Below are 19,799 nucleotides of genomic sequence, written 5' to 3' on the forward strand. Positions count from 1 at the left end.
GCAGAACAGATTTCTTTAAAAGCTTTTAAACTGTTACTGCTTCAGAAGATTATCATGGTTTTCAATAATGCAGAGAAAATTTTATTTTGTCACTGGTTTAAGGGGCACCTCTTCAAACTTTTCTAAATTGTTTTAGGGGAACCAGCTTCTAGACCCCTTTGAAAAGCTGTGGAAATGACTTCAAAGGAAAAAAGAGTCTTTGTCCTTTAAGCAGGTTTACGACCACTGAGGCAAACCCTAACTAACGGGTGAAAAGAATACTCAGGCATCTTTATGGAGATCCTTAAGGAAGATGAACAAGTCAAATGAGATTAAAGATAGCCCAAATCCTGGCACTAATAACCAAGACACAGCAGTCTTACAGATGTGCTTTTCTCAGCACAGTATATAATAATAATCTTAACCAATACCACTGTTGGAGTACTACTTAAATTTGAATGGTGTAGAAATATTAGTGGCACATTCACATTGTAATAAATGTAGCCACAACTTATTAAAATCATAATATATATAAAACTCTTTTTCCAGAAATAGGTAGGATATTTTACCTTTACAGTAACTATTCAAATGATGTCAGAGAACTCTCTTGTGTTACAATAAATAATTGTTGCAAAGTTGTTTTCCCATAGAAAATATCACTCTTGCTTAAGTGACCAAAGTACACTTTAAATCATAAAACTCAAACTTCAGAAGATAAAATAACACCACATGATATCACGTGTGCAATATTTTACTGAAAAAGTGCTGGATGCTTAGAAACTACATTTTAAAAGGAATAGTGGAATTATAACAAAGTCAAAACTTTCTTCCAGTTTTACAACATCCAGAAGAAGTCACTCCTTACAGCTAAAGAATAACTGTTTAGTGTTTCTGGGATTTCCTCCTCCTAGTTTTCCAGCCTTGGTGGTGTTAAACAAAACAGAATCATGACATCTTAAATCCAGAAGCGAATTCCTTGTTTAATTGCTTGCTATGTTACAACGACTGACTGAAAGAACTGACAAATACAGCAAACTCTGAACATTTCCATCTAACCTGTACTCAACCTAGAAACAAAAACATATCCCACATTATAATGTGACATGCCCTTTCCTAAAACTAGCACTTGATGAGATAACATTATGCAACATATTAAAATGTAAATATTTTGACTATGGCTCCTTTCATACTCTATGCTGAGAAGGCAGTTAATTATGATAAGTCACTGATATATGAACAGTAATTCTCAAGTTATGATTCCATGATTGTAAAGGCTGTAGGGAACCTTTTTAAGTGCAAATTAATTATGCAATTTTATGTCTTAATATAAAATTCTAATTAAATAAAACATCAATTAACTGAACTATCTTTTTACTTACTGCTTGCTAAAATAACTGAGTGCTTTCCCACAAGGATAGCCAAAACTAAACACTTTCCACAAATTTCACAATTTTTAAAATTACTGTTTCTAATAAAAACTGACAAAAATAATAAAATCTTTAAAATAAGGTTACATAACTGTAAAGCCCTAATTATGAAATCTGGGAACTATGAGCACAAGCCATATTCCATCTGAACGTAAATAAGCAAAACAACAAAACAATCTCAAGGGCTCCGCTATGCCATTAGACTTCCACGTTAGTTTTACAATGCATTTCAGAGTTTATTTGCTTCAAACTGATTCCTGTTAAATATCTCTATAAATACTACATTTATGGAATTCTGCAGAGTGGCTGCCAATAACAAAATTTCGCTGCTACACAAATGAGACTAGCTCTTTCACGTACAACAAATCTTACTGAATGATGAGATATACATATGTTATGAAAGTATCACTGCAATTTTAGTCTGAAAGCTGATTTCTTTTTAAACACACAATTTTTATACTATATTTTAGTTACAAGGTACATAAGAACTCTGCCTTTATGTTATTCTCCACTTTAGAGAGACAGGAGTTTTTCCTCCCAACTCCAATCTTTTTTCCTTCTACTGTTGCATGTCATCTGTTCAAACTTTTTATAATCTCACAAAATGCACAACCTTAAATCTGGAAGCTAGTTTTGTCTTTGCACATGTTACTTAAAGACTATAGTTTGCCCAAAGGAAAGAATTTATTTGAGTAAACTCACATTTGAAACCTGAAACAAAATCCAGAAATTGAAATGCAACTGATGCGAGTAACATTTCCAACCCTGGCTAGTAAAGTGCTAAACGTATATTTACTTTATCATGTGGCTCAAGATTACTAATAAGCTTATTACCGCTGAGGAGACCAAGAGAGCTTATTTCAATCCATCCCTTAGTTACCCCGTGCAAACATTTGACTGACACGGAGTACTGAGTAAGCAGATGCTATTAGAATGTAACATTTTTTTGTTCATCTCCCTTCAGAGCAGTTAATTAGAAACATGAATTTGAATGCTTTTCTTGTGTTTATAGACACACTCTCGCTTCAGGATATGGTTTCTTGTATCTCTAAAATGGGACAATATAAAGAGCAAAAAAAATATTACAACCTGTATTAATGGAATATTACAATTCAGACTTTACATGCACAAAGTCTGGACTCCCATGCCTCACAATTCCCATCCTATGTGCAATGTGAACTCTTCTGGAACCTCTTCCCCCTCATTCATAGTTTGTCAGCTGAAAGTCCTTGGAAGTCTCTTACTCCTCCCACTGAATATGAACTCCTCTCAAGTCCCTTGCAGACATCAGTGGCATGACTATCCAGTGTCTCCACTGTACATAACATTTTAACATATGCTCTGTACCCAGTTAATTAAAGTATCCATCCAAAAAGGAAAATTATTAAGAACATTATAAAGCAACTATTTCAATAAAAATTATAGCAATTGTAAGACAAGGTGCTAACATATGTCTATTTTTAGCAGTATTCTTTGTGTTATATCTAAAGATCAATTCCATCACAAAACAAATATGTTTGAGTTTCTCTCTTAATCAAAAAAAAATCTCAGATGAACGATTTCATACAATGGTTTAGCTCACTTTAAATCTATCAGTTTCTGCTGTTTTTACTATTTTCTGCTTATTAGAATATATTCTACAAAAAAATCTTGTAAAATTTTGTTCCAATTAAGAAAACTTCTTAATCATTTAAAACCTTTTAAAATATACTGCCCAACAACAGTATTAAATAATTAGAGCATATACTGTAGCAATATGATCTTATTTTTAAATAGGTAATTAATTTTAAAACAGCTTGTTTTAAATATAGTGTTAGATACACGTTTTGAGACCTTTCATATTGCAATGACTTGGAACGTTGTAGCATTTTTAAAAAAAACAACCAGCCAATGAATGATCAGCCTTAAAAAGAAAGAGTTTTGTTTCTTCTTTTAAAAAGCAAACAGTATTTTTCAACAAATTTAGTCTTCCAGCTAAGTGGGGCTCTTAATGTATATAATTCCGACTATATAAAGTGTTCTAGTGTGTACCATAGTGAATTTACATCCTGCAATTCCTATGTTACGGAAATTAATTCCAGAAACTCTTTGAAATGTTTCCTAGCTGAGCCTAAAGTATGGTACTTACCAAACATTTTTTTACAGCAGTAAAGTCTGGTTTTGAAGATACTCAAAGTATCAATTCTAGACCATAAATCATTACTTCTTCTGTTTTACTCTACTCTATCTGTGTGGTACAGTCTTAGAATTGAATAGTATAGTCATTTTTCTCAGTAATCAAACAATTTAAATAAATGTGATATATTAGTACATCATCCCAACACCATGCATATGGTGCACATTAAGGTTAAATTCATTTACCATATGAATACAATTCCTTTTACCACCATCTATTATTAGTTACAAGTTGTAAATATAGCATTGTTTTGCCTGGAACCTGAAGGCCTGCATTACATCATGGAGCACTAAACATCCTGATCCTTCTGGAGAATTTCATGTATATAGTTTATTGATGCCTGAAGCTGGATGCTGCCAACATAGCATCCAGCTTAGCCAATTTTCTCTAAATTTTTCCTTTCAAGAAAAAGATAATGCCTTTGTTTGTGTTTGTATAGTGTCTAGAACATTGTAGGTACCAAAATATACCACCACCAATTTGATTCAAGAAGAAAACATGAAATTCCTTCTCTACTAGCCAGTTGGAAATAATTACATTACAAATGCAGTACTTAATACTGGAGGACATATTTTTAGTTTAAAGTAAAATATTTTTAGTCTGCACAATTAAAATGAACCTTCTGCATTTGAGAATGATTTCTGAAGCAGCTACTATTAGGATTGCAAGTTCTGTAGAGACGCCATAGAGACACTAATGCTTTATTGGCATTATATAAATACAAAATTATAATATTTATTATTTATACAATATTATAGGTTTGAATGGAGTTACTAGACCTACAACATCGCAAGGTTCATCCATCTATTATGTCTTGTTTTTATGACTTAAAGTTATTTGGGGCAGAGGCTGTCATTTACTTTGTGTTTACATAGTGCCTAGAACAACAGGGCCCCAACGGAAGTAAGGCCTCCATGCACGACATTTTAAAACTACCACCAATACCCCTGTGCCCTTACAGCAGTATAATCTAGGGTCTCATTCTGGAGGTCAGATACATGCAGGCTGTGCCTCTGCAAAACCCCACTGACTTCAATGGTGCTTTGGAGACGTCTGTGTGTGTGTGTTGGGGGGGTGGGGGTGTCTACCCCTGCATCTCCAATAGGCCTATGATCAAAGCCTATGTTTCTTAAACTTCCACGGGAGTTTGGGGTGACCTAGGAATGCAGGAACAGACTCTAAATGTCAGATAGAAATTTAAGTGGTTACTGTAGCTTAAATATATTATTTTGTAGTTACTTTTATGTACCTGTTGCTCTTTCTTTTCTGAGAAACATACATTCCTGAGCTTAAATTCCAAGTACAGAACATTTTATTATTGAACTTGCTAACATTCTAGTAAAAAAGAAGAAAATATTCCATTTTTCTTACCACTACACTTAAAACACTACTGACATACTCCAGTTTCAGGTTGCACAACAACATTACATTCAGTTTGTGCCTTCTTATTAGAAGGAGACAAATTATAGTACAAATAAAATCCACATGAGTTTCACACCAAATTTGCCGAAGAGTGTGTGTGTATATTTAATATTTTAAGCAGTAGTATTTTATGGAGGATCAGTCCCCACATCATTTTCACATCATTGCCAGCAGATGGCAGTGTAGAATGCTTGGTTATATACAGTAAAACGCTATTCTGCCCAGCCATTTTCGAGAAACAAAGAGTATTTATTAATGGCTGCAGTGAAACAGTACTCAAATAAAACCGGGGTTTTTTTGTTTTGTTTTTTTTAAGAAATAATACATATCATTCAGTGTGTGTGTGTCAAAGTAAATTTATGTATAATATACAGGGGATTGCATATAACAAATATATAAAGGTACTCAGACACAGTCACTGCTTTTAATTCTCAACATGATACTCTACCTATCTCACAGCAGCACTAGGTTTTCTTAACAGAAGGAATACAGCATAAGTCCTCCTCGGAGAGATCAACTACAATCATTCTAAACTCATTTCAAATATTTGGAGATATTATAATTTTCTACATGGGTACATATTAATAAAATCAATAGCAGGTTTTGCATTACTGACATGATTGATGATTTATGAGTGGCCTAGATACCATGGTGACTGACACTATACAAAAATCATAGTACACAATGACGTTTTTAGTAAAGAAAAACAATGTAGCTACATTATATACTACTTTTTAAAAAGCCCTGTTCTTACAATTATAGCTACAATTCCTAAATAAATATTTATGTTACAAACAGTTTTTAAAAATCTGAAATAGTTTTTATAATGGCCATAGTTCTCAAAACTGCAGAGACTTAGGTGCATGCTTAATTTTATACACAGTCCCACTGACTTCAAATTATAGAAATATGATTTGCCTTAAATCAAGAAGACTGCTCACAGGGTATAAAATTATGCATGAGTGTAAGCTTTTGCAGGATTTTTGCAGGATTGGGGCCTATGAGATTAGGGTGTCTGACTGCAAAGAAATGATCTACAATGCTATATTTTAATCAGTCAAAAGCAGGGTATTAATGTGGTGATATTTCTGGATTTTAATCATCAACAAAAACAGCAATACCTAAATTTTTAAAAATATTTGAATGAAACATTTACAAAATTTTAATTTTCACACTGAGGAGTATTTATAATAGTAGTGGCAGAAAAAATTTGTATCTTGCTAAACACAGTAATTAATATAATAAAAAGAACATAGCAAGATACAAACTTTAGACATGATGGCTTTTGTGAGTTTAAAATAATATAAAAATGTAAATCTGAATAGACTATATGATGCTTGTGCATGTTAACTACAGTTGTACTGTTCCCATAAACTCTTGGTTAAATCCATTTGTCTGGTTTAAATATTAAACATCCAATATTATATGCTGCAATATAGCTACAACAACCAGTCACAATAAAAAGAGCTGGAGTTTGTTTCTCTAATATGCCTCAGAAAACTATAGTTTTAGAAGGGCACTACATTACGATACAACACTATTCACTGAATGCACTGCTGTGTATTGATGATCTTCACAACATATTTGTGATACATACAGAGTAACCTTTTCAAACTTTAGGTTATAACATTAAAAGAGGTAACATAATTTGCTTTATCCACATACGTGTAGACGACTGATGCAATAATTCATAGGATACAAAATGTTAGTTTAGTGGCAGCAATATAACTACCAACTTTATATATTTCATTACTATTGGATGTTCCTGTGAGTTAACCTTTAATTTTATTAAAGCAAATCAAATTTCCAAAGTAGACATTCTTTCTTGTCTTTTACAATAGGAAAGTGTCAAAATAATTGTAAATATATCCACAGGAAATTTAAAAGCAACAGTAGAAGGTTCTCTCCATCTACTAGAGCACTGCACTGGATGACAGAAAAGCCCTCTGTTGAGAGCTCAACAATACAAACATTATTTTTTTAGAAGTATGTTAAATACATAAGGCAATAAAATTCACACTCTATACCTAACTGAAACATATGGAACCTCAGACAGAATAATTATAATGCAGAAATTACAACTGTTCAAGGCACAGAGCATACAATTCAATTCACTAACTTAACTGGCCTCTGCATGAGTGAAGAATGTGGGGTGGGGTGGCTGGAAGAATTGTAAAGGTAATCCCCCCATCAAAGAATTGGTGTGGACTGTTACCAACCTCTCCCAACTCCATGGCTGCCACTCCAGTTTACAAGTTGGACCAGAATTTGGTATAACCTTTGCACACCATTTGTACATGAATCCTGCCATCCCTTCTTTTCTGCGGAAAAGGACCTAGGGGTGACAGTGGACGAGAAGCTGGATATGAGTTAGCAGTGTGCCCTTGTTGCCAAGAAGGCCAATGGCATTTTGGGATGTATAAGTAGGGGCATAGCGAGCAGATCGAGGGACGTGATCGTCCCCCTCTATTCGACATTGGTGAGGCCTCATCTGGAGTACTGTGTCCAGTTTTGGGCCCCACACTACAAGAAGGATATGGATAAATTGCAAAGAGTCCAGCGAAGGGCAACAAAAATGATTAAGGGTCTGGAACACATGACTTATGAGGAGAGGCTGAGGGAACTGGGATTGTTTAGTCTGCAGAAGAGAAGAATGAGGGGGGATTTGATAGCTGCTTTCAACTACCTGAAAGGTAGTTCCAGAGAGGATGGTTCTAGACTATTCTCAGTGGTGGAAGAGGACAGGACAAGGAGTAATGGTCTCAAGTTGCAGTGGGGGAGGTTTAGGTTGGATATTAGGAAAAACTTTTTCACTAGGAGGGTGGTGAAACACTGGAATGCGTTGCCTAGGGAGGTGGTGGAATCTCCTTCCTTAGAGGTTTTTAAGGTCAGGCTTGACAAAGCCTTGGCTGGGATGATTTAATTGGGGATGGATCCTGCTTTTGAGCAGGGGGTTAGACTAGATGACCTCCTGAGGTCCCTTCCAACCCTGATATTCTATGATTCTATGATGCACCTCAGCTGTCACCCACTGCACTAACTAACAGGCACAGAAAGCCCACTCCCATCTTCCCCCTTCTGCAGGACACAGTGAGTTCACTGGCATCTTTGCAACATCACTACATCCAGTGCCCTCCACACAGCCCCAAGACTAGGCGTAAGTGGTGTAGAAGGCCTTAGGCTGGCCCTGTATGTCAGAGTGAATTTCACCCATATGAGGTGTAATTTTCAAAAACACCTGCATGGCTATCTACTATTAGCAGCTTGTGTACAAAATAAATAAATAAAATGGGAGCCCTGACTGCAATGGCTATATGGTATCAACATCGTCCATGACATTTTTCAAAAAGCTTTAAACGACGTTCACAAATATTTTCTTGTTTTTAGATAAACATCTCTAAATACATTGAAAGCTAACCTCACATAAGTAAATAACTTGTCTTTTCCTCCCCTTAACTTTGCCGTAAGTGGCGGTTGTTTCTGTCACACATCTACTAGTTACTCAAGAGACTGTGATAAGTCTCAGGACTTTCCTAAAAGATGCAACAGTTACTTCAGATCTGTTGTTCCACTCTTAGTCATTTTTAAAGCTGGCTGGAAATTTTTCCATTAGAAGATGCCAATTCATCAAAAGCAAGACAGCTAGCAGAAACATGTCAATCTTGACAAAATTTCATTTAAAAAATAGCCTGACACAAAGCACTTGTACAGGTGACTTAATTTTCAAATGTCTTTTATTTTAGATTATAAAAATATTTCTATTTTAAAAATGTCAAAATCAGAATGAAACATTTTTTATTTTATTGTAATGTTCTGATTGACTTGGAAATTTTTAAATTTCTTTAAATTTGCCAGACTAGCCAGAAATATTTTAAAAATGTTTTCATTCCATTTAGTGCAGAGAAAAAAAGTGAACTTGCAGAATTTCCCACGAAACTGAAAATTCGGTTCCCATCCAGATCATTTTTATTTTTTTCTTGCTGTTTATTAACTAGTCAGCAAGAAAGGCTAATTTATTAAATTGTATTGATCTATCTACAAACAAAGAGCCTGAATGAACTGCAGGGCTCTGTATATTATTACTTGTAGTGTTTTCCTAACTACTTAAGTTGTTGACAATTGTCTATGCTCTTTTCCTATATTACTGCATTCATAATGTAGGAGTATAATACACTTCATCAGTGATTAGTTCAAGTTAAGTTTTAAAAAGTAACCTTTTTCAGCACTAACGTAGGGAATATGACAGCTAGGCAGCATTTTGTATTAAAAAAGCAAAGTAAATACAGTTTCAGACTAACATCCATCCATCTTCACCTATGTGTTTCAAATTGCTGAATATCCCCACATATAACAACTTTAGTACATGTCCATGATAGATAGACAGATAGAAAGACCTGTTGTTGATGATTCAGCTAAAATAAGCAGTCACATCCCCCAGGAAGAGGACTTAACATAAAATTTAAAAAAAAGAAAATATATAAATGTAAGTTTAAATAATATTTATTTTGCTAACACATTTCTTCTGTAAAACAAAAAGATGAAGAATTTTCCCATACAGTAGATTTATGGCAGAGCAGTTACTGATGGAAAATTATTCTTTATAAATATTTTGATATAAATAATCAAATGGAACATTTATTTATTAACTATGCCACAACCATAATTGCTTGTCAGCTTGGGTTAAGTACTATTTTAAAACATTTATAAAGGCAGCCAGAGCTCAATGCTTCCTGAAGTAATGAAACAAAAAAAAAGCAACTTAGGTGAAATGTAGTTGCTATCTGGTGGGAATATGTGAAGGGGGAGTTAAGTCATATTGGTCCACTGAGAGGCGGTTAGAGGAGGAGTAGCGTAGTGGGGAGGAAGGGAAGCAGTGCTGCTGTTTTAGATGATTGCTGTTGCAACTCTTAATACTATGGTGTATAAAGGGGGCCCCTTGAGTGCCCTTTGGCGTATAGCTGTTATTAAGATTGAATTCACAATAAACAAACCTATTTACATTTTAAAAACTAGAAAAATGCCAACAATAAAAAATGTAAAATTAAATGATGGACGTAATGTCAAAATCATACATCAATTTATATTATTAAAAACTACTTCGTGGTAACAGATCAGAAGCTTTAAATACAAAAGACCAAGGAATAACGGATGAAATGATTAAATATCTACAGCGCCAATCCTGCATGTGGTTATGTGGGTGGAACCCACCAACTTCAGTGGTGTGCCACACCCATGCTGGCGTCTGCCTGTGCGGAGTCACTTACAGGATCAGTGTCTATAAATCTCTAACACAAAAAAAATAGACAATCATACACTTGTTGCTCTTTTCTTTCAGTGGCCGGGCTGGAATTCTCACATTTCTGACAGAATCAGAACTGGGCAGAAACATGTCTTTTGGGTTTCCCTTATTGACTGTTTTGACTAAACACAGAAGTCAATAAAGTTATACCTACAATTAATTTAGACCACTATATTGTAAGCTTGTTGGGGCACGAACTGTCTTTTCATTGTATACGTGTATAGGCCTAGCAACAAGGGTCACAATTGCTGATAGGGTTTCCAGGCACAACTACAATATAAATACTAAAAAATAACAATTAACAAGTCTAAACAGAAATTGTTGTTGTTGTTGCAAACCACCACTTGGCTAACCTCCAAAGAGATGGGACGATTTTATCGTGAAAAGACATAGCTGCACATGGAAAAGGAAGGCCAGGATACGAGAAGAACGGAAGACGTTTTGTGATTAGTGCAATCTATACGAGGGCTGAAGGACCAATCGATCGAGGTGTCAAATAGAAATATCTAGCAGTTATGATGCCCACCCATCAGGTGGAGCTTTGACAGGATTGGCAGGAGCAGAAAGAGACACCATCAGGTGGTCCTTGACAAAGTTCATAGCAATGTGGGGGGAACCCTCCTCTACCTTATGCAGCTGGTTGGGAGAGGTGAAATTGAGGAAACCTTCCTCACCACCAGAATTAACTCATGCTGATCCTCTGACTTTCCAGTTGGTCCACACTCATTTGGTTGCAAAAGGGTGATTTTTAGATATGCACTAGGGCCGAGTGCTCTGGTCACCCACCGAATGGGCATGTGAGCCACAAGGTCCTGTAAAGAACGAAGCACCTTTCATCTATATCCATCTCACTGGAAGCAAGGATGGATTGGAATTTCTGATAATTGCTTCCTTTTTTGCCTTCAAGCAATTAAAATTTGAAATGGATACACTTTTTGTTGTTTTCATGTCTCAGTATACATCCGTAATTACATCTTTAAGAGATATTTAGTCTTAATTCTGTCTTAACAGATGTGGAGGGTGTTGTTTCAGCTGCACAAATCTTTTTTCCTGGAATTTGATTTAGGTTTTTTTATTTTTAAGAGGCCACATGAAAGTTTAAATCAATTCTGGCTATGTCAATGGAAGAGATACCACAGTGATGAGCACAGTATAAATGCCTATATACACAGCTTTTAACTTCACTCTTTGCAACATTTGATAGCACTATAGTTAATATATATTTCAAATGTTACATGCATAGGATCAAATTCTACTATCAGTTACATCCAAGTAACCCCTATTGAATAAAACAGGTGAGTCTCAGGTGTAACACTGGGTAGAACCGTAGCAAGTTATAGATGAGTTTTATTCCATACCTATCTGCCATGTAGTACATTTTATATTTAATTTGATCTAGAGGGGGGTGCCAAGTGTCTCCCTATTCCCCCACTCATCTGGCTCTTTTGGACATAGCTGGGATGGAGGAGAGACCAGCACTAATCTCACAGAGCAATCTGGGAGTGTCCCAGAATTTTGGGGAACAGTGGAGTCCTGCTCAGAGAATTATTTTTATCCCCTTACTGGAAATCGGCTCTGAGAATTGATTTGTGACTAAGGTCAATGGTGAGCAGAGGCCTATGCCCTAAATAGCAGTTGGATCCTCAGGAGCTTATTGTAATTTACAAGAAATACCTCAGGTGAGTAAAAACGCTTCCAGTTTACCTGCAGACTTTGTAAATGCTCAGTCCTAAAATGATCTATTTTCAGAGATTATGAGGTTTGTGAACACTAAAAAGAATAGCTCATGAAGGTTGCCATCTACATCAGCTTCCCTTCTGAGTTTCTAAATGCTGAGCCTTTAAATGTATGTAGTCTATCAGTTTATTGGAGTAGCATGTAAACTTTATAAATCCTGGAATAAGGAACTCTAAGAAGGTACTTTACATTAAAAGAGTTATCTAATGGGTTTACAAAATCCATGGACATAACTGGTTGTTAGAGGTGCTAAATCCCACTGTAGTAACTGGTTTGTAATTATCTGAATGGAGCCTACAGCCTGAAGGTCTTGAAAACACTGTACACAAGATCTGCATGCATGGAAGCAGAGTAATTAGCATACAGTTCATACATTCCACAGGATGGGGTTGCAGATCAGTAAAAAATGGGCTTCACTTGTGGACCCTGTAAATATAGTAGGCAACGCCCACAAATCTTGAATGCCTCATAGCAGTAAACTACTAAAGTATTTTCTGAAGAGGACTGTTTTGCTTCCTAGAATGTAAAGCTCTACCTGATGGGCCTGTCAAACTTTTAAGTTCCTTGAACAAGACTACTTGGGGCTTCCTAAATTTATAAGCGCTGCAAGAATAGTGCAGTGTTTGCCATTTTCCTGACCATCAGATTGCAACCTATGCATATTGTGCCCACAAAGATTTTTTTCTCCTTCAACCAAAGCTATTTATTTTAAGGAGCTTATAAAACTATGCTGGGTGCATCCATGAAGCTCTTCCGTTCCTTGAATCAACTATTTAAAATACCTTGGTAACCTATTCATGCTATGCCTGAAGATTTTGTAATCTACTTGGGCCACAACCTAAGCAGTTTGTGGACTTCATGAATTTATTTCACGAACATTCAGATACAGCATTGAGCTCCCGAAGTCAAATACTTAAAGTAATTCCAAAACCAACCAGTCTTTTTTTTTCCCCTGAGAGTTATAGATTTGTTAGATGAACCACAAATCTTCCAAATAACCGAAAAAAGACATGTGATTCTTATTTAATTATACTTTAGACTGATGGTTTAGAATCAATTCCGTATTGTTTCTATGTGAACAAGTATAAATTATACTAGATAGAAAGAAGTCTTTTTTTGGCGCTTAATACTTTAAAAAAACAAAACAAAACAAAACACCTGCGTGTCTTATGCCTATTATCTTTTGAGGACGCCAAGTAATTATCATTATTATTATTATTTCGCCCAAGTCATTGTGTGTCAGATTCTGACACCCTTACTCCCACTGAGTAGTCGCTAACTCCATGAGTATTTTGACTGGGTGGTAAGATACTACTCAATGGGAGTAAGGGTGTCTGAATGCATGAATGCATATTTTTAAATATATTATACAAGAACTTATAAAAAACAATCTTCACTGAATGGGTAATGTTAAAGTGTTTATTTAAGAAAACCGACAACTTCCAAAACTGCATGTCCAGTTGATCTGTTTAAAAAAAAAAAAAATTCTCCATAGACCTAACAGTAAAGCCAACAAAATATCAAGTCAAAAGGGTGAGAGGCAAAATTGTACTTGCAATGTTAAGCATCTCACAAGCTTATTGTAAGGAGTCAGTACTGTGGCTCTATAATATATTTATGTGGTCAAAGCAAGCACTGTTTAAACTTCATCATAAATACTAAAAATCTTATACTTTGATTTTAGTTTTACGTAAAAGCACTGAGTACTTCTGTAATGACTTATCTCATGTCACATGCAGTTTACTCATAATATAGGTTTTACTTACCACTTGAGTTATCACCAATGCTATTGGTTTTGCCATTCCAGTACCAGAGCAGCAGTGTTGCATCACGTGATCCTGAGAGAATGTAACAATTTCCTCCAATGTAGGATTCGGAGCGGGCAAGACACGTGACAACATCCCAGTGCCCAAACACTACTTGTATTAGTTTACCTGAAACATATAAAATCTAAGTTTAAAACATACTGTTAATGATTTTTTTGTAGACTTTACTAAACACATTACAAAATGTTTTAGTTGTACTTTCACAAGCAATGTTTATAAAAGAAAGTCTAGATAAAACCTTCAGTTGCTGCTGGTTGTGAAAGACAAATTCAGTGTCGATTTTTTATATCCTGATGGGATGAAAACTATTTAAGAACACAGCAGTCTGTATAGGGGCATAGAGTGAATAAGAATCGATTACAGAATTGTATCTTATACTGGCTTGGCAGGATTTAGTGTGTTTCATTATTCTATATATTTAAACTCATGTTGCAATCATGAGTTTAAATATATAGAATAAAGAAACAATGACACAAATTCGCAACGACAGAATTTATTTTAATGCAGTTTACTGGTGAAAGTAGCAGGAAAAATGTAAATCTGATGACAGTGCATAGAGGCTCCTGAACAGTTAGGACATAGGGAATTGTGAGTGTGACATGGAAAATGAAACAACCAGCTCTTTGAGCATTTATTTAATTACAAAAAATGCATACAATTCAGAAAGTCTGTATAAAATTAAACTTCCCCTTTAGTTCCTCCATCACATTTAGTATAATAGCCAACCATTTCTACCAGCTTTCTTCCCGTTGAGAACACTTGCAATGCCCATAAAAGCTCAAAATACATAGCTGACAAGCAAAGTTTCTGTTTGTTGTATAAGTATTCAAGCCATCAATAGATACATAAAAACGAATTTGAAAGGAAAACCTAGCTAAACTCAGCTTTACTCAGACAGTGAAAAATGTGCAATTCATGGATCTTTAAAAATATGAATATGCTTATAACTTTTTAACCTTAACTCAACAGGGTCACATTTTCACAAGTGTGTGTATGTGTACGTTCATGCGGGTTGGGTTTGCATGTGTGAGCAAACACATATAAGGCCAACTACAACTGCCCTCTGAAGACCCCCACACAGAGGGAGGGACATTGGGTGAGAGAAAAAGCTCCTTAAAGTGAGGGCATAAGCACCAGCATTCATCTTGCTGGGGCTATTGGAACCTGTTAATAGCAGACCATATAGAGATGGGATATATTTAATAACCTCATCAATGATAAAGTAGAAAGATTAATGATCAAGCAGAAACTGGATATTAATGAAACTTACAAATGATGATAAATTGGGAGGAGATAAAAAACAAAATGATCCTGAAACATATTATATCAATATAAGGAGAAATGTGGGAAGCTGTAACACTGAATTGACCTAGGGATGACAGTGGGGGGAGACGTGACTTTGTACTATGATGAAGTGTGGGGGGAGAGGGAGAGGAGAAGAAAGAGAGAGACAGTACAGGTTTGGGCTGCATAAATAGAAAATTAAGTCATGCAGCTGAAAGATAACAGTTCATAGTTCTTACCTATACTGTTTCTGCTGTGACTGCCCCTGGATTATTGCATTCAGTTTTGCACAAAAAAATTAAAACAAAAATAATGACACACTAGAGAGAGAGTTTAGATAAAGGGCTGGAAGGACAGATTTATAATAAAAGATTAAAGGTATTAAGCAATAACTATGGTGGAGAAAACCTAACAAAAAAACCAGAAGGGTGCAAACACCTGGGAGAGAGGGATATATATAAACACCTGGGGATATATATAGTGTGGTATATAGGGGTGGGGGTGGGGTAATGGGATGAAATTAAGAAAAGGAAAATGTAATCTATCAAAAAATTGCCAGCAATATGCATTTGGCTGGAAAATCCTCCCATGGACTGTGGTGGGAGGAAGCCCTGTCAAGTTGAGACTTTTAAAACTACTGTAGAATGGACAAAGCACTAGAAAGTGTACTTATTATAGGAAACAATCTTGTTTTAAGAGGGAAAATCTCTGTGATCTAGTAAATCTTTCTATCTCTAACCTGTATGATTCCATCAAGGAGGAAATGTTATACAATGGATACATGAATGGGGAATTGATGTTTATAATGAAAAATTATTTCTTCATGAGGTTGAAAAGTGACTGAACGTGATAACGGGACATAATACTGTTGGAGGCTCACTCACAGGAGGTTATACTTTTTAACCCAGGAGCAAAAATTTTCCTATAACTTGGTGACTCCAGTACATATTATGTTTTATTATGCCATTTAAAACTGTCTTTTGGCTCAAAATGTGCTGCAACATCAGAAGTTACCCTGTGCTGAGGGTTCTTCACTTAGGTTCCCAGGTCATGTAACTGTCTCAGCCAAATTGCTGGATGGTCATCCATTTTAGTCAGCAAAAGCTATTGATCTGCAGAGTTTGGAAGGCAGCAGTGAAAAACTTTCAGCACATATAACTTTATCTCAGGCAATATATTTAACCTCATAGAATAGACAGCTTTTCCTGAAACTTCTGTTGATTTCTCAATTATTTGTTTTAAATTTTGTTGTGATTAAATTATACCATCTATTTTCCAGTTGTATCCCCTTAGTTATTCAACTACTTGGGGTGATTTATATTTTTCAAATAGTAAGTTTATTCTTAAAGAGCTATGAGTTTAAGAGATTTTTCCCCCCAGATATTCTCTGTTTTTAGTTTCTGTTCTAGAAAACAAACATTCTTCAAGACTTATTTGTTTGACAGCTGCTCATACGTTTGTGCTGCCCTGCTAGTTTTACTTTGTTATTGTCACGGGGTTAAGCTTCACTCAATACAATCCAACCATCAAAACAGAAATTCGCTGCTTCTCTTTATCTTTGTTAAATTACTTACTGAATCTCATAAGAGTTTTTCAACTTTTTTTTTATTTCCTTTAATACCAATCCTCCTCTCCACACAGCAATATCAAATATTACCATATGCACTAGGATATCCCTTTTTTGACAGCACAAATTTTCTAGTTAATGTTTTATTTGACAGCTGTGCTACAAATAAAGAAAATTCAGACTCAAGCCTCTGCACTACTGCATCTAAAAGGCTGTCTGAAAATAATTCCCACCACTGGAGGAAGGTTTTATTGTGCCTCCGCTGTACTAGCTGTAACCAGAAAGCATGATTTACGTTAAAAGTATTTCCTGTTACAAAACCCCCCTGAAATCTAATAAGAAAAAGATTCTTTTTTTGTTTAAGTGCTAAAATATAATTGAATTCAACACTTGTGATAGCTTGCCATTATACATTACTGATCACATCTTTTTCCCTTGCTGCTCCGCCAAGCTCAGAAAAGGTATTTGACTGCTATACTTTTGTTTTAATATTAAAAAAACCTTTTAACTGAATTTATTTAAATGAAACTACAACCAGATTTTGTTTGTGTGCTGGATATTAACAAATTGAAGAAATTTAGATAAAACTTTCTGGTAATTTGCTTTTAATCATATCAGAATCAGTTATGTCAGAATTAAGTTAACTAGTAATCTCTGATTATGATTTAAATACAGTTGCAATGACTTAATTAACAAGCCATTTGCAGATGAGTTACCAAAATATTATTAGTTTCTCATCATGACACTGAAGTCAGTTAGCCTTAAAAATAAACACGTGCTCACTTTTCAACAATGAAAAAATTAAGAACACATTAGTCAATATATTTTTAATGTAAGGCAAGAAATTGTGTGGAATATTTACCATACCTGGTTATTTTCTCAAAAGATCTCTTTAAAACCACATTTCTGACTTTCACTAAAGAGAAGGTTAACAAAGTAGGACTGAACTGTTAAACTGAAGGTTCTGTGTAAAGGACTGCAGTCAGCCAACATACAGTAAACTTCTCATTTACAGTAGTAGTGTATTAAATTGCACAAATGACAAATGCCCCACCTCCAAAGTATGTCGGGGGTCCAGTCCAACTGTTCTGTTGTTTTATAAAATATTTTGGTTTGGTAAGTGTGAAACACATTATTAACAAATCCATTTAAGTAATGATGAAGAACATATAGGATAATAACCCTGCTGGAAGGGTTGATGTCCCAGACATATTAACCCCAACTGGTCATTAATCCAAAGGAAGCACCCTTCAATGAGATTGCTATTCCTATTATAAGGCAATGAATGGGAAGAAAAACATACATATTCCTTCTGTACCTCCATGATTCTTACCCTCCATGATTGTCTTCAGCATAACATGATATGGATGTAACTTTGTCAGTCTGCAGGGATCACACATTTAGACAGAACTAAGGTCCAGCATATTGGCCAATTTACACTGTGTGAGAGGATTCATTCTTTTTAATGGCTCCATTGCTATCCTTGGGACCTTTTGGGACCCTCAGAATTTCAGAGGTTTTCTTTTCTCAAACACCTTCACTATGTTACTGGACTTATACACTTTGGTATTATTTCAGATGGGCTATGCTGTGTTTCTTAAAATATTTTTCTCAATTATATATAAAGCAGAACAGAATTTAATTCAGGTAAGCACTCAAGAAACAATTAATTCCCCCAGTATGCAAAGCTTTAAACAAACTCAGTAGATTGGTTTTCTTGTGAACCTGAAGAATTAAGCTCAGTGTGTCCCTTAAGTTTCAGAGACAAATGAATATGCACAAAGCAATAGTCAGTGACTTCCGCTCCTGATAGCATTCTATGCAGAGTGGAGTGGGAAGAATTTAAAAATAATTCCTGCCATTCTTTGAAGAAGAAATATATTCTCATCCGCTCAAAAATGTTTCAGGGTAGTAGTGAATAGAAAACAGTACCCATGCTCCCCACCTCAAACACATGCGTACTTTCCACGTTTTTCTATTGGTTAATATTCCACAAACCTGTATCAGTAGAATAGACCCGGAAACTCTTGTCCCAAAAGCCACATACCAGGATATAACGATTGTCAGAGGTGATGACAAAACACTGGGAATGGACCTGAATGCTCTGGTCTAACAGGTCAGTGATTTGTCTCCTGTGCATACTTGTATTGCTGGCTAAAGAGAAGAATGTGAAAGAAGAAACATGGAGCATCAAAGTTAGCATCTATGTTCATTGAATTCTAACACCTTTGCAAATTGATATGCATGTAACTAAGCTAATTTTATTGCTGCCCCTCCCCGTCCTCACTCCACACTCTTTGCATCTTGTTTGATATCTAATTGTACAAGGTCAGAAGGCACCAAGGTAATCATCTAGTCCAACCTCCTGTATAACACTGGCCACAGAACTGCCCCCAAAATAATTCCTAGAGCACCTCTTTAGAAAAACCACCCAATCTTGATTTAAAAATTGTCAGTGTTGGAGAATCCACCATGACCTCTGACAAATTGTTCCAATGGTTAATTATTCTCACTATTACAAATGCATGTCTTATTTCCATTCTGCATTTGTTTAGCTTCAGCTTACAGACATTGAATCAAACTTTTCTTTGCTAGACTGACAAGCCCATTATAAAATATTTGTTGCCTATGTAGATACTTATAGACTGTAATTAAGTCACCCCATAACATTCTCCTTGTTAGGCTAAACAGACTGAGCTCTAGACTATCACAACAAGGCAGGTTTTCTAATTCTTTAATTACTCTTGTAGCTCTTCTCTGAACCCTCTCCAATTTATCAACATCCTTCTTGAATTCTACTCCCTCTCCTGCTCCCGCCTGCAAGTCTGACTCTTGCTCCCTCTGCATTTGAATTGGCAGCTTCCTCTTCCATGTTGACTGGACCCAGCAAGCTACTGAAAGCACAGGAAAAACAGGCTCCCTGCTCTCAGTTCAGGTGCCTGGACCTAGCTTTGACTTGGCCTGCAGTAGCCCTAAACTGTGAATGCAGGGAAAATCCTGTGTACTATGTCTAGGGCTGGATCATGCTCACTGCAGACAGATTTTGAGGCAGGGGGATTTAGCTCCTAAAATCTAAGAAGTC

The 19,799-nt window shown here is 35.6% G+C and overlaps 1 protein-coding gene across 4 annotated transcripts in view; it reads right to left on the reverse strand.

The window, feature by feature from the left end:
* The window catches only part of LRBA (LPS responsive beige-like anchor protein), a 552,094-nt gene that overhangs the window by 18,064 nt on the left and 514,231 nt on the right, over positions 1-19,799 (reverse strand). For all 4 annotated transcript variants that reach the window (XM_077815359.1, XM_077815362.1, XM_077815360.1 and 1 more), the window contains 2 exons: positions 18,716-18,871; positions 13,807-13,974 (listed from right to left, as the gene is read on the reverse strand). In XM_077815359.1, coding sequence (XP_077671485.1) covers positions 13,807-13,974; positions 18,716-18,871 — 324 coding nt within the window. The remainder of the gene's footprint in view (positions 1-13,806; positions 13,975-18,715; positions 18,872-19,799) is intronic.

The sequence above is a fragment of the Eretmochelys imbricata genome, chromosome 4, assembly GCF_965152235.1.
Source record: "Eretmochelys imbricata isolate rEreImb1 chromosome 4, rEreImb1.hap1, whole genome shotgun sequence".
Lineage (NCBI taxonomy): Eukaryota > Metazoa > Chordata > Testudines > Cheloniidae > Eretmochelys > Eretmochelys imbricata.